Source organism: Mesoplodon bidens, assembly GCF_964165515.1.
Source record: "Mesoplodon bidens genome assembly, chromosome: 14".
Lineage (NCBI taxonomy): Eukaryota > Metazoa > Chordata > Mammalia > Artiodactyla > Ziphiidae > Mesoplodon > Mesoplodon bidens.
The window spans coordinates 69,921,533-69,945,239 of record NC_138170.1 but is presented as its reverse complement, the minus strand read 5'-3'; the positions used below and the strand labels follow the sequence as shown (position 1 = coordinate 69,945,239).

Sequence of the window (23,707 nt, the reverse complement as noted above, 5' to 3'; positions counted from 1 at the left end):
GAGTCAGAGATCAAAACCTGGCCAAACTAAATCAGGAAACAAAACCTGGTAAAACTAAATGAGAAAACAAGGTCAGGACCTGTGATCAAATGAAATTCCAAACAGTTTTGTTCAGGCACAGATCTTTCTTATGGGGAAAAGTTGGTGTGTAGAACAGATGTGTAACCAACCAGTTCTGTAAAGAATTATGGCTCCCATACTCATATCTTAATTAAGAATATTAGATTGTTAGGTAGGGTTGAAGCTATTAGTATAAATGGTATCTGGGGATTGGCTGAATGTGAGTGAGTATGACTCAGGACATAGGTACTTTGGAAGCTGTTTATTTGTAGTTTGTCTTTTCTCTGGTATTTATTCAGGAAATATTCATTCAGTACCTGCTATGTACCAGGTTCCGTGCTAGATATTATCTCACAATAAACTGGCTCCATTTTAGTGACAATGGGCAAAGGTTAATTTGCATTATTAAGTCCTAAACTTGTAAATGACAAAGTCAGAGTTCAAACCTAAATCTGATTCCTAGGCTTTTATTCTTTTCATTGACCTGTGCTGCCTTCCTTGTGCTGAGTCTTATTCCACACCTTATTATCGAAAATAAATAACCTAACTTCAAAACTGAAAGTGTAGTAATTTCCTGTATTAAGTTAGAAGGGATTCCCCAATTTTGGAATTTTCACTAGTTTAGATGTAGTCCTCCAAGTTAAGGCAGCATAATTACCAAAGGACTATTGATGGTTCTGTAAACCACAGTATCTTAATATTCCCATGTTAGCCTGAGTTTCTAGTTCTTCACTTTAAAAGCATCGTACAATTTCAATGGAGAGTGGAAAATAAGAGTGGAACACAGGACTAGCCCTTAGGTTTATTCTACCTGAAGAAGAAAAATAAGTGTATAAAAGGTTTTCTATCTCCTATTCAAAGAGATATAGAAGAAATGTTTATGAAACAATGAAAAATAAGATTGGAAATGCAAAATGAAATCAGATTGTATGGAGCTGTACTGTCCAATATGGTAGCCACTAGCCACATGCAGCTATTGAGTACTTGAAATGTGGCTAGTGAGACTAAGGCACTGAATTTTAAATTTCTTTTAATTTTAAATTTAATTTGCCACATCAATTTGCCACATTATGAAAGTGGCTGATGACTACCATATTGGACAGCCAGCCCAGTGGTGAAGAGCCAGAGAATGTTTTCCAGCAGAATGATCCTAAAGCGCAATAAAGTGTGATGAAAAAATAGACAAAAATGGCATAAGCAAAATAACGTGAAATATATTCTGTGTCTTATCTGGCCATTTATATATCTGTAGCTTTCTCATTATCCCAGGTTAATAATTTATCTTAAAGTGCCACTTTTTTGTTGTAGTTGTGTTTTCTAAAATACATTATCAGAAGATATTAACAGTTGGGAATTGTTAATATTTTTTAAGGTTTTGTCAGAGCAAACATTTAACTTATATCCTTACACAGAAATTATCAGTTTTCATTAAAGACTTTTTCATCATTTATTATTTCACTAGATACTAAATTTCTCCATGTGTTATATTTGGTAAATGTGCCAGTGATTTGGCTGAAATTGCCAAGTGGGTAAGGAATCCTTGAAATTAACTTTATATCCTGGTTTTGGTACTTTGGGAGATTTATGGCATAGATTTACAGCAGATTATGCCCTCTTCAGTTTATGTGGTATACCCATGGCAATAAAGTAGAGCCTGCCTTCTCTTTACTTAAAGTAATATGTAGCTTCAAAAATTATTTATCAGTTGGTCATTTTGTCTTTCTCATATGTCTTTAAAGTGTGACTGAAGCCCTTTCTGAAATGTCTTTGAAAAATAGGACTAACATTTATTACAGGCTAAATTATAATAGTCATTTGTGGTAGTAACCCTTGTATTTCAGTGGATATGATTTTTAACCTTGGTATAGCTGAGTCTACCTACTAAATCTTTCTTTAAAAAGAATTCTATTGTATTACTGAAACATCAGTGACATTTTCTTACTTAGTAGTCTGGTAGAGCCTTTACATATTTCATAAATATTTACCAGTAGAGTTAGAATTTTATCTGTTGTTAATAAAGCTTTAAGACAAAAGTAAATTGTGTTGTTTATACAGTGATTTGACTACTTTAACCTAGTTTTTATTTTATATTAGTAATCAGTGGCTTTATCTTAATTTGCTTACTAAACTAAACTCAACATCAAAAATAATATATATGACTATAATAATTTGACAAGTGGGGACCTTATCAATTCACATTCCTGAGTGAAAAATTAAATTTGAATTTCAGTTAAAGAGCTCTGCAAACTAATCAAAACTCAGAGGGTGAATTTTATAGTATATTAATGATATCTCAATAAAGCTCTTTTTAAAAATCAGCCAGCCAAAGGTTGGGGGAGAGCTTGTTAGAGATAATACTGAGAATGAGAGGGGAGAAAATTACTTCTTGGTATTTTTAATGAACACTTAATAAATTTAAGGAGCTGCCCCATTATAGGGAAAGATTAAGGTTGATTTTTTGTGGTTTGTGGTTTCTTCATAATCATAACTTCTGTGAGGAGGTACCCATTCAAGTAGGACTAAATTAAAACTTGTCATCAGATTGTATATTTCACCCAGAATCATTTTTCCCCCTCAGATATCTGCTTTATCTGACTGTATTTTGAGTCTGAGCAGGCAGCAGTTAGAAGGGCATTTAAATGAAGTTCTAGGTAGAAATAAGGCTTGGTAACTCTCCTTTGCCCAAAGTATAAGTGTCAGAATTTTAACTAGGTTTCTCTTTTGTTTGAAACAGTGATGACTCGTGGCACTGCCTCCAGCCCATCCTATAGATTCATATTGAATGATGGGACAATGCTTAGCGCCCACACCAAGTGTAAACTTTGCTACCCTCAAAGTCCAGACATGCAACCTTTCATCATGGGAATTCATATCATCGACAGGTACTACTTATTTGGAGAGCTTCATATGAAATAAGTCAGTTCACATATCTCTTCTTAGAGAAAAAAGTTTTATATTCTTGATGGCGAGAAAACAAATTTTAAATTAGGCATTAAACTAGCATGATGAGTATATAGTTAATATATCCATACTGAGTTTTATAGTTCCGTCGCCTAACAATAGCTTTGTTGTTTAAAAAGGGAGACAGGAAAGGTGTGGCTGAATATATGCTTAAGGGGTAAAAACCAAAAATGAGGCTAAGAATTTCCAACTTTCCATATGTGAACTTATGGTCTTATAAAAGATTTGAGTTTATTAGTATTGTTATTTTTTAATTTTAAAAGTGCTTTATTTTCATTAGGGCAAAACTCAGTGGCTCCTGAGTTCAAGTTGACAGTTTATCAAACTACAAATTATTAAACTATCCACTTGAGATTTTTTGAATGTCATTGCCTCTAATTTGTTCTCCTCTCAAAATATGTTTTGCACTATTATATATGGTAAATTCATGAAACCATTCTTTTATCCTATGAATTATTCAAAATCCCACATTTACAACTATTTAAAATTTAGCATTAAACAAAAGCAAAGACATTTTCCCTCACTTCATCTTTCTCTCATCTGATATATTTGCTTATGGGAACATGGTAATACCAGTCACAAATCTGTTGTCGTAATTATGGATTTGAGTAAAGAACTTGATGAAAATCTGAATTCAGTATTCTGCATTTTCTAATTTTAGTTTAATTTATGCTTGTGAGTGGAATTAGCACAGTTCTTTTTTTCATATTGTGATTTCTCTTTCAGAACATCTGCTATGTCTGCTTGTCACCCTTTTTAATTTTTACATCAGTGACACAGTATTTTCCTTATCCAGTCTTCCTCTTTGGAGTTGAAATACTTAAAAGCTGTAACAAGGGAGTCATAAATAAATACTTTGTAACCAGAGAGGTGTGAAAAGTTTCTCTTTTAACTAAAAGTCTTATGTAGTGTTAATTATTTATATGAAATTTTGAAAAGTTTAAGAGTACATATACTGGATTTTTTTCCAAGGCCAAGAAAGGTTTCTCTCCCATTTAACTGAAACCATTATCATATTTACAGGGTCTTAAGCACTATTGCCTATTAAGTGATGCTAATATTTCACAGTAGTACTAACAGTCCACTGCTTTTCTTAGTTTAAAGTGATACAGAAGCTTTTTACTTGATAGTTTGCTACATTAGTGAGATTAATGGTCTTGTTTTATAATATGCATCATAAAAATATTATAATGGAAAACAGTGAAGATCTTTGAATGTCTTTTCCTCCTCTAGGGAACACAGTGGTCTTTCTCCTCAAGAGGACACTAATCCTGGAATGTCAATTCCCCGGGTAAACCCTTCCGTCAATCCTAGTATCTCTCCAGCTCACGGCGCGGCCCGTTCAGCTCCATTGCCACCATCCAACAACAACGTGGTATCCACCAGAGTAAACCGCCAACAGAGCTCAGACCTTCATAGCAGCAGTCATAGTAATTCTAGCAACAGCCAAGGGAGTTTTGGATGCTCACCTGGAAATCAGATTGTAGCCAGTGTTGCCTTAAACCAGGGACAGGCCAGTTCCCAGAGCACTAATCCGTCTTTAAACCTCAATAATTCTCCTATGGAAGGTACAGGAATATCCCTTGCACAGTTCATGTCTCCAAGGAGACAAGTTAGTTCTGGATTGGCAACAAGGCCCAGGATGCCAAACAATTCATTTCCTCCTAATATTCCGACATTAAGCTCCCCCGTTAGCATGACAAGTACTGCCTGTAATAATAGTAACCGATCTTATTCAAACATCCCAGTAACACCTTTACAGGGTATGAATGAAGGACCCAATAACTCTGTTGGCTTCTCTGCCAGTTCTCCAGTCCTCAGGCAGATGAGCTCACAGAATTCACCTAACAGATTAAATATACAGCCAGCAAAAGCTGAATCCAAAGATAATAAAGAGATCGCATCCATTTTAAATGAAATGATTCAGTCTGACAACAGCTCTAATGATGGCAAACCTCTGGATTCTGGGCTTCTGCATAACAGTGACAGACTCTCGGATGGAGACAATAAATACTCTCAAACCAGTCACAAACTAGTGCAGCTTTTGACAACAACTGCAGAGCAGCAGTTACGGCATGCTGATATAGACACAAGTTGCAAAGAGGTACTGTCCTGCACAGGTACTCCCAGCTCTGCCTCTGCTAGCTCTTCAAGTGGTTCTTGCCCTTCCTCTCATAGCTCACTGACAGAGCGGCACAAAATCCTACACCGGCTCTTACAGGAGGGTAGCCCCTCGGATATCACAACTTTGTCTGTGGAGCCTGATAAAAAGGACAGTGCATCTACTTCTGTGGCAGTGACTGGACAGGTACAAGGGAACTCCAATATAAAGCTGGAACTGGATGCTTCAAAGAAAAAAGAATCAAAAGACCATCAGCTCCTACGCTACCTTTTAGATAAAGATGAGAAAGATTTAAGGTCCACTCCAAACCTGAGCCTGGATGATGTAAAGGTGAAGGTGGAAAAGAAAGAACAGATGGATCCTTGTAACACAAATCCAGCCCCAATGACCAAACCTGCTCCTGAGGAGATTAAACTGGAGTCACAGAGCCAGGTAGGTAATTCCTTGCTTCACAGAATGAACATTCCTAGTTATTTTTTTCTTTTCATTTATTTTATTCCATCCATAGACCATATTTGGATTCAGGCTATGTTTTTGCCTATCCCTTGGGCATATGTTAAAAGGTTAGTTTCGATGGTTGAGAAATTACGGGATGCCCTGAAAAGTTCTCTTTGGAATCTTAGAGGGTGACAATATTAATGTGGCCTTCTAAGAAAGTAGATGTTTCTTTCTTTCTATAAAATCAGAGTTCACATCTTTGGAGGTTTAAAAAAATACCTTCCCTGCCCCCTCCTCCCATCTTCCCACCTATTAAATCTAACTCTTTCAGAATAGAACCTAGAAACCTGTATTTTAAAGACACTCCCCAGAGAACTCTGATATGTAACTACGTTTGGGAACCTCTGATGTAAATGAAATGAGAGAGAAATGTGAGGAGGTGGACAAAGCTGCCTAGTCTGGCTTGCTTTGCTATTTAATTTCCTTTGAAGCATTTTTAAAAGTCTTTTTCCTTCTCGTCTGATTCTAACTGCCCTCAATCCACAACCCCCATCAGAATAGGGACTTTGAGTATTCTGGGTAGTAGGGTATATAACATGCCCTGAAACAAAAGTAAATACAAATAAACCTTTGCATAAATTGTTATGGATCAGGAACCTCTGTGTTTAGGCTGGGGGTAGGGCGTGGAGTGAAAAGTAATAGGCAGCTTCATTTATTGAATAATTGCTGTGGACTCTGAAGGAATTTAAGAAAAACAGAAAATGTGATTCCTCCCTGCTAGGAGCTTACACATTATTTAGACAGAATATAGACATACATGAAATAGCTGAAAATGTATTCACAAAGCAGTTTATTAATAAGACTCTTCATTGTGAATCAAGATTCACACTTAGTACGTATAGGTCCTGCAGTTTCTTGAGTCAGCTCTGTTTTCTGCCCTCATCTCACAGAAGTCTCTCTCTTCCCTCAGGCATACTGCATTCTAGGCACATGGAAGCCCTTGCCATTCCTGGGATAAGCCATGTCTCTTCTAAGCATCTTCTGCCTTGCTCTCCTTTCTATGTCTGCTGAACTTCTACTCCTCCTTCACAAACAATCCAGACATCATTTCTGTGAAGCCTTCCCCAGTAGCCTTAGTTAAACATTCCCTTCCTCTCCACTCTCATAGTGCTCTGTATTGTCTCTATTTACTATAACACTGTTTGGGTTATTTCTTTACATGTGTGCTCTTTGAGAAGGCTGCCTCTTGGTACAACTAAACTAGTGCTGTGTTTCTAAGCTGAAAAACAGCTTTAAATAATAACTATGTTAAAACTCTCAGGCTTTCAAATTAACTTTAAAAGTAACAGCTTTATAAGAAAACACCATTGTGTACAATCTTGGCACATCTGTTTTAGTGCACATGTACATGTATTTCTGCTGAGTTTATACCTGGGAGTGGAATTGCAAGATCGTAAAATATGTATGTGTTCATCTTTAGTAGATAATGCCAGTTTTCCTAGTGTGTGAGAATTCCTTCTAGTTGTTCCATGTCCTTGTTAATACTTGCTGTTGTCAATCTTTTAAATTTTAGCTGTTCTGGGGTCTGTGTAGTGATATTTCGTAGTTTTCATTTGCCTTTCCCTGGTAAACATTTATTGGTCATTTGGATTTCTTCTTTTGTAAATAGCCTGTTCCAGTGTTTTGCCCATTTTCCCAATATGTTATATTTTTCCTATTGACCTGTAAGAGTTCTTTATGCATTTTGGGTGAGTCCTTTATTGTTTATATATTTGCGGATATCTTCTCTATGTTGTGCCTTGCCTTTTCTTTCTCTTAATGGTGCTTTTTGTTGGGAGTGAAGTTCTTCATTTTAACGTAGTCCAATTTGTCAGTTTTTTCCTTTATTGTTAGTACTTTCTGCACGTGCCACAAAAGACATGTTCAAAAATAGTCATTGTAGTTTAACTTGTATTAGCCAAAACCCAGAAAAACTCCCAAATCCATTACAGTAGAATTGATAAATATATTGTAGCATATTCATACAATGAGATACTATTCAGCAACAAAAACAAAGTGATCTACTGCTACTTGCGACAAGGTGTCTAAACTTCAGAAATGTAACGTTAAGTGAAAGAAGCCACACTTTTAAAAACTACATACATTGGGCTTCCCTGGTGGCGCAGTGGTTGAGAGTCCGTCTGCCGATGCAGGGGACACAGGTTCGTGCCCCGGTCTGGGAAGATCCCACATGCTGCGGAGCAGCTGGGCCCGTGAGCCATGGCCGCTGAGCCTGCACGTCCGGAGCCTGTACTCTGCAACGGGAGAGGCCACAACAGTGAGAGGCCCGCGTACCACAAAAAAAAAAAAAAAAAAAAAAATACATACATGTAATTCTGTTACACAATCTAGAAAGAAATTTTTGTTGAAGTAAATAATGAAACCCAAACAGGTAGACATTTTATGTTGATGAATTATCTTAAGGTAACCATAGTGGAATGACACTGTGAAATAAAGGTCAGTTTTCTCCTGTGCATAGCCACAGACAGATGTAGGAACTCCCTACCTATGCTAGAAGATATGTTTCTTATTCTAGTAAGCCCTTAAGTGGGAAGTGACCTTTCTGGGATCTTTCAAGCTAATATGTATTAAAAACTTCCCCAAACTTTTTAAAATTATTTAAAAAAACAGTGTATGTTTTGCACCATTATAAAGTAAGCCATTTTTTTAAATTTTGAAAAATATGACAAGATAATCACCCATGATGCTATCGTCGTAACACAGTACTCTCGATATTTCTTTCCAGTTCAGTCTTTTTCCAGTGCATACATTTTATACCAAGATATAGTAGATAAACACTATGTGTATGTTATCTTATATCCTGTAGTATATTACTATCATAAGCGTCCACATTTTGTTCCAGTGTTAGGTCCTGTTATTTCATTGAGACCCCAATCTTTCTAATTATTTCTTCTTTCTTCATTCTCTCATAGTCACACTCAATTCATATAAAGGAACAACTTGTTTTCTACAGTGTTTCAGGTGGAAGTGTAGAATATATTTCCTCTAACTTTGGTTTCCGTTCTTAGTTTACAGCTGACCTTGACCAGTTTGATCAGTTACTACCCACGCTGGAGAAGGCAGCACAGTTGCCAGGCTTATGTGAGACAGAGAGGATGGATGGTGCGGTCACCACTGTAGCCATCAAATCGGAGATCCTGCCAGCTGCACTTCAGACCACCACTGCCAGACCCACTTCTAGGCTGAATAGTATGTGTTGGGGACAGAACTTCATTTTAAATGTTTAATGATAATACGGATTAGTGCTTTGTCTCTCATCATTATTGCACAGACCTTTTGTTTGTTGAGAGTGAAATATCTTTTCATTAATGCCACTATTAGTAATACACAGTTACTTTCAGACATATGAACTTCACTCATCATGTCTATTTTAAGTTATAGTATAACCTCTACTTTTTTGTAATTGATGTTAAGGTGAGCAGTTGATGTTAAGGAGAGCAATTTTGTGTTCTTACCCAAAACATTCCATAGTAGGACTTTCAGAAATATAATATTGAATCAGATTATGTTTCCCAAAGTGTATTCCTTGAACACTAGTCCTATGAAAAAAAGGATTTTGTGCTAACATACACTGGGCAAATGCTACGTGACATAATACACCATTCCTCTATTAAAATTCCACAGTGCATATCAAAGGTTTTAGGAAGTCCTGTGTTAGATGAACTAGTTTATATATTTTAAAAATTGTTTGCTTTATCTTTGTGCCAGTTTATTGTTCTTTAATTTAAAACAAAATTTTATACAATTTCTAAAGTTTACACTCCATTTACAATTATTACAGAATATTGACTGTATATCCCCATGTTGTACAATACATCCTTGTAGCCTGTCTTACAAGTTAGATTTAAATTTAATTTAAAGATTTCTTTAATCCAGCATTTTCCAAACTTTTCTTGATTTTGGAATTCCTTTTCTCAAGTAATACATGTTACCCCACAAATGAGTTTTTCATGGGGCACTGTTTAGGAGATATCTATGTTGAAATAGGTCATGACTCCTCTAGCCCATGTTAGCATTCTCCTACTTAAGAGACACTTTGAATAGTATACTTCCAATTCATGAAGATAGTTTTCACCCATCAGATTTTGAAGTTGAAAAAAATAGTGGTGATAATTCCATTGTGTGACCTTGAAAGTAAAGGAAACTAACCAGCTCACTTTCAAAATTTGCCTGTCCCTCTTCTAATGGGACCAGATGTGGGCCTTGTTTATTTCTGACTACAGCTTTTAGCTGGCATGACACAATTCCCAAAAGCTTACCAAGATTTCCAGACATCTGGAAAGAAAAATCTCAAGTCATCTCTGACATTTTTGGAAGCAGTTTTTCAGCTGACCAGAACACTAGATGAGAGCGGGAGCCTAGGTTCAAGTCTCATATTTCCTGTTTATTAACGGTAATACCTTAAGCACATGAATTTTCTGAGTCTCATTCGCTTTATCTGCAAAATAAGAGTTAGATGAAACAACTTCAGAAGTCTTCTAATTGAAATAGAGATTCCAGACTCTGGGATATCTGGCACAGTTGGGAAACAATGAGGTGTAAGGCTAAGAGGAGATAAAATGAAAGTCTGAATATTGATTGGTTTCATCCTCGTCCTTCCCCTTCCAATGTGGGAGACTGGAGGGGTTATCTCAGGAGATACCAAATGGCCAGAAAGAAGATGTCTGAATATTGGTATGTATGGGGAAATCCCTAAAATGCAAAGGTCATCCTAAAATGCAAAAGCATCCAACAGTGAAGGCTACCAGCAGACACAAGCCTCACACTGAGCCTAACCAGTCAGTGTTTTAGAACACTGTGTCTGTATAGAATAGACACAGACAAAGATAATCAGGACTTTGAAGGAAGTCTGTAACTTGAAAGAGAGCAAACAAAACAAGGTCGAACTTAACTTTTTCTTCCCTGCTTTCTATATGTCTTTTGGTCTTTTTGTTCTTTCTGACAGCTTTTCTCAGCTTTATTTTCTAATATTTCTCTTGCAATTAAAAAATTTTGGATATCTAATTTCCAAAAATTCTTTCTTGCTTTTTGTCCCTTTTTTTCTTCCCATGTTATTCATGGATGAAATATCTTTTCAAAAATTTTTTAGTCCATACACTCATTGTATACTTCCTTTGCATGCTCTTTTTTTGTTTGTTTGACAGGTCCTAGAAGATATACTTCAGCGAACAGGGAGAAAACCAAAAAAGAAAAACAGGGTCCAGGAGAAACAGAGGATCTGAAGGGAAGTCTAGGAATGATCAGCAAGATTAGAGAACAACCAGTGTTGACTGGAGCAGGGGGCCCGAGTCCTCTGGAAAGGCGGCCTCCAAGGGGGAAATTAGATTTATCTCTTTGAGTTTATAGGAAATATTAATGATAGATTTATGTCAAAAATGTGGAAGCATCGAAAAAATTCTCCTAGAAAAGCAGGAAAATGAAACAAACTAAGATAATTGTTAACTCCAGAAAAAAGAAATCATGATATAAGAAAGGGTGTTTGAACATAGTACACGACATGACTTAGCAGGGAGTAATATTTGTGTAGTCGTAAGAATCTAAATATTAACTTTTTATTTTATAAAGAACTGTGATCTCTGTTAGGGAATTGAGGGCACGGGAGGTAATGAGAGAGGTGATGTGAGAGAACTAAAACCTCGTCTGTCATGATGGGGAGTCAGAAATCTGAAATGGAGATATTTTAGAAATAATTAGGCAAATGCTAAAGAAAACAGCTACCCAAGTTGTGGATGGTTGCCTCTGTTGAAAGGGGAATAATTAAAGGATCGGAAGGGGCAAGACAGGAAATTGCTTTTATTCATAATAGGCCTTTTGGTCCTGACTTTTAAATTTATGTATATGTGTTAATTTGATGAAAATTAAAGTTAATAAAAATAGTAGGGGGACTTACCTGGTGGCGCAGTGGTTAATAACCCACCTGCCAATTCAGGGGACATGGGTTCAAGCCCTGGTCTGGGAAGATCCCACATGGCGCGGAGCTACTAAGCCCGTGCTCCACAACTACTGAGCCTGTGTGCCACAACTACTGAAGCCCGTGCACCGAGAGCCTGTGCTCTGCAACACAAGAAGCCACCACAGTGAGAAGCCCGCACACCTCTAGGAAGAGTAGTCCCTGTTCGCTGCAACTAGAGAGGGCCGTGTGCAGCAAGACCCAACACAGCCAAAAATAAATAAATTAATTAATTTTTAAAAAATAGAAGGTGTCTTCTAGCTCTACAAGTCTGTGAAAGTAGAGTGTTTTTCATTTATAATCTGTCTTGAGGCAAATAGCTCTTTTTTCTTTCTTGAGATTTCCTCCCCTGAATACAGCTCCATGTATAAAAGTTTGTAAATAGGCCAGAATCTGTTAAACCCTGTGCTGTAGTATTGCTGAAGGCCAGAAGCATAGAGGGGAAGAAATTGAGGTAAATGAGGGGAGGGTGATAGCTGCAGACAGTGTTTACAAAGTTTCCATACCGACAAGAAAAAAGGTTTCAAGAGGCATAAGGCTAAGGAAACAAGTTGGGCAGGAGAAAGGAAAAGATAACAAAAGACTGGAGAAGAAAAATGAAAGAAAAAAAAAAAGATGAGGACAAAAATATGATAGCTTATAAAGGGAAGAGAACAGCCTCTGATTCTCTGCCCCCTCTAGCATCTACACTGCCCACCAACACCTTTCACTAGAGCCAGAGTCCATTATCCAGTAGCTGATTCCATGTCTTGACCTTGTGCCCAAAGGTCTCACATAGGACAGTTTAATTATCGTAGTATTTCACCACCTAAGATATATCTGTTAGAACTTCTGGATCTATCTGCCATGTCACTTATCTTTTCTGTCATACTTTGCACTGTATTCTGAGAGAGTCTATGGGTCAGATTTTCTGGATCAAAACTGAATCTTCAACCATATCCATCCTGCTCTTCAGTCAATCTATTGAGTTCTTTTAATTGTGGTGATCACGTTTTTAGAAATTTTTTTTCATAGACTTTTAAATCTGTGTGATGATAAATTTAGCGTATTACTTTAGGGCTCATCTATTTTCTGTAACGACCCTTTTTCCTTCAAAGTTTCTTTCTTTCTTTGTCAAATTTGCTATCTTTCTTTTCTGCTGTTGACTTTCCTTGAATGTTTGGTAAATCAGGGCTGTCTGTCCATATATACTGAAAAAGACCTAGAATGAAACATCTTGGTAGCTAGAGTGTTTCTTTAGCTAAAGTGAGAGGCCTTTTGCTCTGGCAGTGAATGTAGCTTCTGATTATAGAGGCCCTGATTCTTAGTTGTCGTTGTGAAGGAGTGGGGGTTGGTGATGGGGAAATCCCTCGTGGCAGCCCTCACACCCACTTTGGGAGATTCCCTGGGCAGAACTCCCACACTGAGTCATGTACTCACCACTTTAATCCCATGGGCAGATGCCAGAGTCAGCTGCATTCAGAGCAGGGCCTGGTGACAGCTGTTCAGTTGTCCTTTAATTATCCCAGCAATCACCCATGGCCTGTTCCTTTACACGCTCGAATGACCACTGAACCTGGAGTTGTTCTAGTGTTCTTCTGAGAAAAACCCCCTTTTTGGAAAATCTCCTCTTTGTTCTGATGTAAGGTTTTTAGTTTAGGTCAGTTTCACCATCAGTTTTATCTTTCCAACTGTTTTATCTTCCAGAAATTCTTCATTTTTCTAGTCAGCTGCCATGCTGCTTCTTTTGCCTCTCCTTCAGCTGTATACCTGTTTTCCCCTTTTAATTTCTTTTGTTTCAGTGATAATTTTACACATCAAATAAAATATAGATGATATATTTCACATTGAACCAGAAATTTTCCTTAGATCTATTTACATATGAGGAAACTAAGGTCATAAGTTCCAGAGAAAGAAAAGAAAACACACAAACAAAAACTTGCCCAAAGTTATCCAGTTAGTATATGCAGAACCAGGATTTAAATTTCAGTCTGCCTGGTTTCAAAACACATTGTTTATATGCACACACACAACCATGCAGTGTGACCAAGTGATTTAAATAATTTTGTTAGAAATGTACTACAGGAGCACATCAAGAGACAACTTAGGAGGATGTTGATCAAAATATACAGAATGTGCTTTCTTGGCAGTACCTTCAGAACCTCTACTATGTCCTTTTGACCATCTTTAAATTTCTATCCCTTGAGGGTGGATTTGACTTTTGAAGTTTTGTGAAGTTATTTGGAGCCAAATTTGTTGATCTGAAAAGAATAATACTTTTTAAAACATCAGAACCAAAATTAGATGTAGTTATAAGGAGAAGTATTTTCTTGAAGGACTTGTATACTGGTTAAGACAGTTCTAGAAGAATTCCAAAAATATTTGAACATTGGTAACATCACTGAAGTAAGGAATGACCTACTGAGGTGCTTGTCTTTATGTTCTATGAACATACAGATTCTGAGATGATTATTTTTAAAATCTTATTAATCTGTAGTACATTAATAGTGTTCATAACTCTAAAAATAAATGTTTCACATAAAACATTTTCAGTACTTAAAAACTCCATTTTTAGTTCCCTGTTTCTGAGGTTGTGTTTAGTGTGTTGTGGCTATCGGTAGGCATCTTTTGCTAGTACAGAACTATAATGAATAATCTTATGTAGAGATAGTTGACCACATTTGAGAGTATATCTGAAATATAAATTCTGAACAGAATTGCTGGGTCAAAGCGTAGACAGATTTTGCCAAATGGCCTTTCTTATGCCAGTTTACACTGTAACTGATAATGTTCCTCTTTCCACACATCCTTTCTAATAAGTTGAATTATGCATTTTCTCATCTGTGCCAATTTGATGTGTTTTTTTAAAGTATCTCAATGTAGGTTTAATCTGTATTTCTTTTATTGTGAATTAGGTTGATCATTTTTCAATGATTTCATGTGACCTGTTTATATTCTCTGACCATATATCTATTGGGCTATTCAGTTTTTATCTTATTGATTTATAGTTCTTTTTGTATATTAGAGAAATTAGTCAAATAAAACATTGTAACTGCTGTGTGTAGTTAACAGCCAAATGTAACACAAAACTGAACCAGAAGTCTCTTTACCAACAGCTGAAGAAAATTAACTGTGAACATCACAATCACTAGATGCTGAATCAACTCTTAATGGAGTAAAGTGTGCAAAAGCCACTCTCTTGATTAGACAATGCTTTCTACTTTGTGTGCAGAAGTTTTTAAATTTTTTAATAATACAAGGTTTTTTAAGCTGGAATCACTGTGGCTCATGGGGATATAAAGTTTTCTTTTAACCATGTTTAAAATGGAGAAAATAAGATGTTGAGCCCTTTGCTCAGATGATTAAAAAAAAAAAAACCATTAATAGCTTGATCAGGGATCGCTAAGAGCTTGTTTCCTACCCCCGCTTCAGCTGCCTCTCTCCAACAGAGACTAGTTAATGCAGTCATGCGTCCCTTTAAAAATTACTATGCCTGTCTTGTGTAACATATATACATACTTACTCATGTTTGCAATAGAGACACAAATATGACCAAAAATAGTAGGTTTATTCCCTCGACAAAGAGAGATAAAGTGTGTATTTCGTAAAACATTGCAGCAAATCCTCGAGTTTTTTTTATCTAAGTGAGTTTCTAAAGGAAGTCCTAAAAGGTTGAAGTGACTTTTAGAATAAAAACCAACTTCTTTTAAGCATACAGCCTATGCAAACAAAGCTTTTAATTGAATCAGTGATTGATTTCTTTGGATTTCCCCCCCCTTTTCACCAAATTTAGCACGTGAATCTTACTTTATTTTGAAAATATTTTATCCAACTTGTTTTCTTAACCTTTTTTCCCATCAAGACTACTAAAATGAGATACTGTGTCCTATTACTGAGTCAAATAAACTATCCTGTGATACTAGGTATTGATGGTAGACAGCCACGTAAATTTTCTTTGACTCTTAAATATAATTATTTTGTTCAGGTTAGATTTCTAAAATGGAATAAGATTGAAAAATTAATGTGTGGCGCAGAGCAATGAGACAGCTTTAGATAATCTTTGACCAACTTCCTGACTGAAGTAATGAGAGGAATTAAGTGATTACTTTCCTATCACCGTTTATTGTTGTTGTTTGGTGGTTTTTGTTTGCTTTGTTTTTTGCTTTTTTTTTTTTGCCAGAATCCTTTAGAATTTGATTTCTCCATCATTTGTCATGATAAAGAAGACAAGTTTAATTGCAGGCTATAATTCTTTGCATGTAGAAGTGAATGTGCTTTTATATGGACTCCTATATTTCATTCCTATTAAATATTGAGTATATTTCCCATAAAAGTGAGCCTAACATGTTTTGTTTAGTTAATAATGATCAGTATCCAGCATTAAATAAATGTGGGGAGCATCCTTAAATCTACTTATTCTCCATTCATTAGAATGAGGAATTCTACATAATTATGTTTTTTCTTAAGCCACCAAGGCTTTCTTAGTTTTTGTTTTTGTTTTTAGTTTGCTAGGGCTGCCATAATAATAAAATACCACAGACCAGTGGTAATTTATTGCCAGAAATTTATTTTCTCACAGTCTAAAGGCTTGAAGTCCAAGGTTAGGGGGTTAGCAGGTTTGGTGTCTTCTGAGACCTCTCTCACTAGCTTGCAGATGGCTTCCTTCTTTCTATGTCCTCATGGCCGTCCCTCTGTGTTGTCTGTGTCCTAATCACCTCTTCTTTTAAGAACACCAGTCATATTAAATTAGAGCCCACCCTAATGACTCTATTTTAACTTAGTCACTTCACTCAAAGCCCTGTCCCCAAATACAGTCATATTCTGAAGTACTAGAGGTTAAGGCTTCAACATATGAATTTTGTTCTCTTTAGAGATTACAAATAACCATGAGAAACACTAAAAGAAAATAAAGTAATCCTTAATCTCACAACCTAAAAGCTACCAAGGATATATAGCCTACGAGCATTTTTTCTATTAATATATATGAAATAGCTTATAAAAACAGAATCATCCTGAACATAATGTCTTGGATTATACTTTTTTTCTTTTTCATTTATCAGCATGTTGTAAATATCTATACCATAATTCATTAATCAATCAGCAAATTTCTGGTATTTAGGTTACTTTACAGTTCTTTCCTACTATAAATAATACAGAAATAAACCTTTCAAAAACATTGCCCACACAAAAACGTTCTAAAGTGCACAAACTATTTTCTTCTATTACAAGACATAATTCAACCCCTTTTTTCATTCATCATTATAGACATCAATTAATTATACTGTTATTGTACAGCTGTATTCTCAGTTAACAACTGTAGAGTTCTGTCCCCAGACTGCAGTGCCCTTTAGTTTCTGTTCCTGCCTTTTATAGAACATATTTTATCTTTTACTTGCGGCTCTCACTTTATGACAGTAACACTGTCCCTACTTATAGCATATTCTAATATGGTGTAGACCAAATAAGCAGTTAACCAAATTGTTATGATTGTCTTTAAAATAAATAATTTCAGACAAAGTCCTAAGTGATTCTCTTATGGTAATATATAAAAACTTTTAACATCGGACTTCCTTTGATTCAGAGACCTTTTCTCACTTTCTCATTTACTTATTATGTGGTCACATTCTAGATAATTTAAGTTTCTGAATAAGTGACTTTTGTATCACTGAGGTAGTATTTTATAGTGGAAATCTCACTCTACCGTACAATATATTACCTCTTAAAAGTATTTTCATCTTATCTTCCATTGTAATATGTCCTGACTTCTTACCTTTTCTTCTTTAACCAGGATTACCTGAGCTGGAATTGGAACCAATTGATAACCAGTTTGGACAACCAGGAAGTGGTGATCAGGTTCCATGGACAAATAATACAGTGACAGCTGTAAATCAGAATAAGCCAGAGGAGTGAGTAATACATTTTGTATATTATGAAGTATCAGATACCAACTTCTACAGCAAAGAACTACTTTTCCCAAACTGGATTCCAGTCTGTATTGGTATTTTGTGAGATATTAATAGAAGTGAAGGTTTAATGAAAAGGATGGAGGAGGACACTGAATCAAACAGATTTATTTACTGCATGACTGCAAGGCTAGAGTACATTGTAATTATCAGGAGGCTGATATAGTCTGCAGCTGTTGTTTTATTTTTCATCTCTTACTTTTCTTTGATTACCATAAAATTCCTGGGACCTGTGGATGAATTGGCCTCGGCACAACAACTATGTTGCTCTTTATTTTGTCCAGCTTTTCTCTTTGTTTGGAGCAAGAGTGGATAAGAAGGGAAGGTACTTTCCACATCTACTCAGTGTCCCATCTTAATTGGAATTTAATTTCTTAATCCACACAGGTAGCTCCATTCCAACACATAGACTATATCTCATATAGCAACCAAAGGATCAGTAGGTAATATTGAGTGTGGAGCCTTAACTGTGAACTATAGTCCCATTTACCTTCCCAAAAGAAGAATCCTTATAATTATATTATTATACAAGTAATTTTAGTACTAGTATTATCTTCTATGTATTTCTAAGTTTTATGCATCAGTTGGTATCAGTTTGGATTAGACTATGTATTTCCTACATGTAATCAACAATTTATTGCTTAACACTGAGCATGTTTCATTTTTCTAGTTTGATTTCTTTTGTAAATGATCATCATGTCATGTTATCAATATAATTTGATCATCTTTGAAAGTTAAGTAATATAATGTGTACTGTTTTGATTATGGTTCAATTATCAATAATAAATGGCACCCATAGAATAAATGGTATAAATCTTGATATAGACTAAATGATTTTTTTCTGAGTTTTTGGTTGATTTTTATTTTTTACTTCTGTTAAAAATTATTTTCTCTTAACTATGTTTGGTTCATTTTTCAGGCTATTTCTGTAAGCTAACATGAAGAATATGGAAACAAAATTCAATGATTGACAAAATAATGAAAAATATATTCAAACTACATACCAAACATTCATAAATTTCTGCCCATTAAGTATAGAAAATGTCATTGCATAAGAAATGGTTAAACAAGCATTTCAACAGAGAATTTCCTAGAACTACATTTGCATATATATGTGTGTGTGTATTTGCATTCTTAAGGTTGAATACTTACTTGCTATATCAGTCTTAAACTTTCTTATCTTTTGATTCTGCAGCCAGTGCATTAGTTCACAGTTAGATGAGCTTCTCTGTCCACCAACAACAGTCGAAGGAAGAAATGATGAGAAGGCTCTTCTTGAACAGCTGGTATCCTTCCTCAGTGGCAAAGATGAAACTGAGCTAGCTGAACTAGACAGAGCTCTGGGAATTGACAAACTTGTTCAGGTATTTACTAAAGTTGGCATTATTTAAATGATGGAGCCCTGAAAGCTAGAAAATTATTTTTAACAAGACTTTTCCGTATTACTCTCACTGTGTTTTAGTTGTTTTATAATTTACCCTTGTGAAAGTTATCAAAATATATAATAGTTAAATAATGGGCTTTTTAAACAAAAATATCATAATAATTAGAATTAGAAATAATTAGAATTAGAGAGTTTTAGCCTTTTACTATAGAACATAATCTTAGAAGCTCCCCCTAGAATAAAACCCATATTTTATATCATCACTTCTTATTTTAGGACTTAATTTGTCTTTCATTCATGCTACACTTCAACCTATATGTTCCATGACATTCCAACTTCCGGGTTAGCATTTTTCAGACTTTGTAGTTAAAAGATCACTTTAGTGCATCATGACCAGTATATATTTTTTTAACATCTTTATTAGAGTATAATTGCTTTACAATGGTGTGTCAGTTTCTACTTTATAACAAAGTGAATCAGTTATACATATACAAATGTCCCCATATTTCTTCCCTCTTCCATCTCCCTCCCTCCCACCCTCCCTATCCCACCCCTCTAGGTGGTCACAAAGCACCGAGCTGATCTCCCTGTTCTATGCGGCTGCTTCCCACTAGCTAGCTATTTTACATTTGGTAGTGTATCTATGTCCATGCCACTCTCTCACTTTGTCCCACATTACCCTTCCCCCTCCCCATGTCCTCAAGTCCATTCTCTAGTAGGTCTGCATCTTTATTCCCGTCTTGCCTGTAGGTTCTTCTGACCATTTTATTTTTTTTTTAGATTCCATATATATGTGTTAGCATATGGTATTTGTTTTTCTCTTTCTGACTTACTTCACTCTGTATGACAGTCTCTAGGTCCATCCACCTCACTACAAATAACTCAGTTTCATTCCTTTTTATGGCTGAGTAATATTCCATTGTATATATGTGCCACATCTTCTTTATCCATTCATCTGATGATGGACACTTAGGTTGCTTCCATGTCCTGGCTGTTGTAAATAGAGCTGCAGTGAACATTGTGATACATGACTCTTTTTGAATTATGGTTTTCCCAGGGTATATGCCCAGTAGTGGGATTGCTGGGTCGTATGGTAGTTCTATTTTTAGTTTTTTAAGGAACATCCATACTGTTCTCCATAGTGGCTGTATCAATTTACATTCCCACCAACAGTGCAAGAGAGTTCCCTTTTTTCTCCACACCCTCTCCAGCATTTATTGTTTGTAGATTTTTTTGATGATGGCCATTCTGACCGGTGTGAGATAATCTCATTGTAGTTTTGATTTGCATTTCTCTAATGATTAATGATGTTGAGCATTCTTTCATGTGTTTGTTGGCAATCTGTATATCTTCTTTGGAGAAATGTCTATTTAGGTCTTCTGCCCATTTTTCAATTGGGTTGTTTGTTTTTTTGATATTGAGCTGCATGAGTTGCTTGTATGTTTTGGAGATTAATCCTTTGTCAGTTGCTTCATTTGCAAATATTTTCTCCCATTCTGAGGGTTGTCTTTTCATCTTGTTTATGGTTTCCTTTGCTGTGCAAGAGCTTTTAAGTTTCATTAGGTCCCATTTGTTTATTTTTGTTTTTACTTCCATTTCTCTAGGAGGTGAGTCAAAAGGATCTTGCTGCAATTTATGTCATAGAGTGTTCTGCCTATGTTTTCCTCTAAGAGTTTGATGGTGTCTGGCCTTACATTTAGGTCTTTAATCCATTTTGAGTTTATTTTTGTGTATGGTGTTAGGGAGTGTTCTAATTTCATTCTTTTACATTTAGCTGTCCAGTTTTCCCAGCACCACTTATTGAAGAGGCTGTCTTTTCTCCATTGTATATTCTGGCCTCCTTTATCAAAGATAAGGTGACCATATGTGCATAGGTTTATCTCTGGGCTTTCTATCCTGTTCCGTTGATATATATTTCTGTTTTTGTGCCAGTACCATACTATCTTGATTACTGTAGCTTTGTAGTATAGTCTGAAGTCAGGGAGCCTAATTGCTTCAGCTCCATTTTTCTTTCTCCGGATTGCTTTGGTTGTTCAGGGTCTTTTGTGTTTCCATACAAATTGTGAAATTTTTTGCTCTAGTTCTGTGAAAAATGCCAGTGGTAGTTTGATAGGGATTGCATTGAATCTGTACATTGCTTTGGGTAGTAGAGTCATTTTCACAATGTTGATTCTTCCAATCCAAGAACATGGTATATCTCTCCATCTATTTGTATCATCTTTAATTTCTTTCATCAGTGTCATAATTTTCTGCATACAGGTCTTTTGTCTCCTTAGGTAGGTTTATTCCTAGATATTTTATTCTTTTTGTTGCAGTGGTAAATGGGAGTGTTTTCTTAATTTCACTTTCAGATTTTTCATCATTAGTGTATAGGAATGCAAGAGATTTCTGTGCATTAATTTTGTATCCTGCAACTTTACCAAATTCATTGATTAGCTCTAGTAGTTTTCTGGTAGCATCTTTAGGATTCTCTATGTATAGTATCATGTCATCTGCAAACAGTGACAGCTTTACTTCTTCTTTTCCAATTTGGATTCCTTTTATTTCTTTTTCTTCCCTGATTGCTGTGGCTAAAACTTCCGAGCTATGTTGAATAATAGTGGTGAGAGTGGGCAGCCTTGTCTTGTTCCTGATCTTAGTGGAAATGGTTTCAGTTTTTCACCATTGAGGACGACGTTGGCTGTGGGTTTGTCATATATGGCCTTTATTAGGTTGAGGAAAGTTCCCTCTCTGCCTACTTTCTGCAGGGTTTTTATCATAAATGGGTGTTGAATTTTGCCGAAAGCTTTCTCTGCATCTATTGAGATGATCATATGGTTTTTCTCCTTCATTTTGTTAATATGGTGTATCACGTTGATTGATTTGCATATAGTGAAGAATCCTTGCATTCCTGGGATAAACCCCATTTGATCATAATGTATGATCCTTTTAATGTGCTGTTGGATTCTGTTTGCTAGTATTTTGTTGAGGATTTTTGCATCTATGTTCATCAGTGATATTGGCCTGTAGTTTTCTTTCTTTGTGACATATTTGTCAGGTTTTAGTATCAGAGTGATGGTGGCCTCGTAGAATGAGTTTGGGTGTGTTCCTCCCTCTACTGTATTTTGGAAGAGTTTGAGAAGGATAGGTGTTAGCTCTTCTCTAAATGCCTGATAGAATTCGCCTGTGCAGCCATCTGGTCCTGGCCTTTTGTTTGTTGGAAGATTTTTAATCACAGTTTCAATTTCAGTGCTTGTAATTGGTCTGTTCATATTTTCTATTTCTTCCTGGTTCAATCTCGGAAGGTTGTGCATTTCTAAGAACTTGTCCATTTCTTCCAGGTTGTCCATTTTATTGGCATATAGCTGCTTGTAGTAATCTCTCATGATCCTTTGTATTTCTGCAGTGTCAGTTGTTACTTCTCCTTTTTCATTTCTAATTCTACTGATTTGAGTCTTCTCCCTTTTTTTCTTGATAAGTCTGGCTAATGATTTATCAATTTTGTTTATCTTCTCAAAGAACCAGCTTTTAGTTTTATTGATCTTTGCCATCGTTTCCTTCATTTCTTTTTCATTTATTTCTGATCTGATCTTTATGATTTCTTTCCTTCTGCTAACTTTGGGATGTTTTTGTTCTTCTTTCTCTAATTGCTTGAGGTGTATGGTTAGGTTGTTTATTTGAGATGTTTCTTGTTTCTTAAGGTAGCCTTGTATAGCTATAAACTTCCCTCTTAGAACTGCTTTTGCTGCATCCCATAGGTTTCGGGTCCTTGTGTTTTCATTGTCATTTGTTTCTAGGTATTTTTTGATTTCCTCTTTGATTTCTTCAGTGATCTCTTGGTTATTAAGTAGTGTGTTGTTTAGCCTCCATGTGTTTGTATTTCTTACAGGTTTTTTCCTGTAATTGATATCTAGTCTCATAGCGTTGTGGTCGGAAAAGATACTTGATACGATCTCAATTTTCTTAAATTTACCAAGGCTTGATTTGTGACCCAAGATATGATCTATCCTGGAGAGTGTTCTATGAGCACTTGAGAAGAGTGTGTATTCTGTTGTTTTTGGATGGAATGTCCTATAAATATTAATTAAGTCCCATCTTGTTTAGTGTATCATTTAAAGCTTGTGTTTCCTTATTTATTTCCATTTTGGATGATCTGTCCATTGGTGAAAGTGAGGTGTTAAAGTCCCCTACTACGATTGTGTTACTGTTGATTTCCCCTTTTATGGCTGTCAGTATTTGCCTTATGTATTGAGGTACTCCTATGTTGGGTGCATAAATGTTTATAATTGTTATATCTTCTTCTTGGATTGATCCCTTGATCATTATGTAGTGTCCTTCTTTGTCTCTTGTAATAGTCTTTGTTTTAAAGTCTATTTTGTCTGATATGAAAATTGCTACTTCAGCTTTCTTTTGATTTCCATTTGCATGGAATAAGTTTTTCCATCCCCTCACTTTCAGTCTGTATGTGTCCCTAGGTCTGAAGTGGGTCTCTTGTAGACAGCATATATACGGGTCTTGTTTTTGTATCCATTCAACCAGTCTATGTCTTTTGGTTGGAGCATTTAATCCATTTATATTTAAGGTAATTATTGATATATATGTTCCTATTACCATTTTCTTAATTGTTTTGGGTTTATTATTGTAGGTCTTTTCCTTCTCTTGTGTTTCCTGCCTAGAGAAGTTCCTTTAGCATTTGTTGTAAAGCTGGTTTGGTGGTGCTGAATTCTCTTAGCTTTTGCTTGTCTGTAAAGCTTTTAATTTCTCCATCAAATCTGAATGAGATCCTTGCTGGGTAGAGTAATCTTGGTTGT

The 23,707-nt window shown here is 35.8% G+C and overlaps 1 protein-coding gene across 11 annotated transcripts in view; it reads left to right on the top strand.

Moving 5' to 3' along the window:
* Window positions 1-23,707, top strand: part of NCOA1 (nuclear receptor coactivator 1) — a 264,180-nt gene that overhangs the window by 194,288 nt on the left and 46,185 nt on the right. For all 11 annotated transcript variants that reach the window (XM_081254782.1, XM_081254783.1, XM_081254773.1 and 8 more), the window contains 5 exons: window positions 2,795-2,942; window positions 4,255-5,575; window positions 8,650-8,830; window positions 17,359-17,476; window positions 18,729-18,897. In XM_081254782.1, coding sequence (XP_081110908.1) covers window positions 2,795-2,942; window positions 4,255-5,575; window positions 8,650-8,830; window positions 17,359-17,476; window positions 18,729-18,897 — 1,937 coding nt within the window. The remainder of the gene's footprint in view (window positions 1-2,794; window positions 2,943-4,254; window positions 5,576-8,649; window positions 8,831-17,358; window positions 17,477-18,728; window positions 18,898-23,707) is intronic.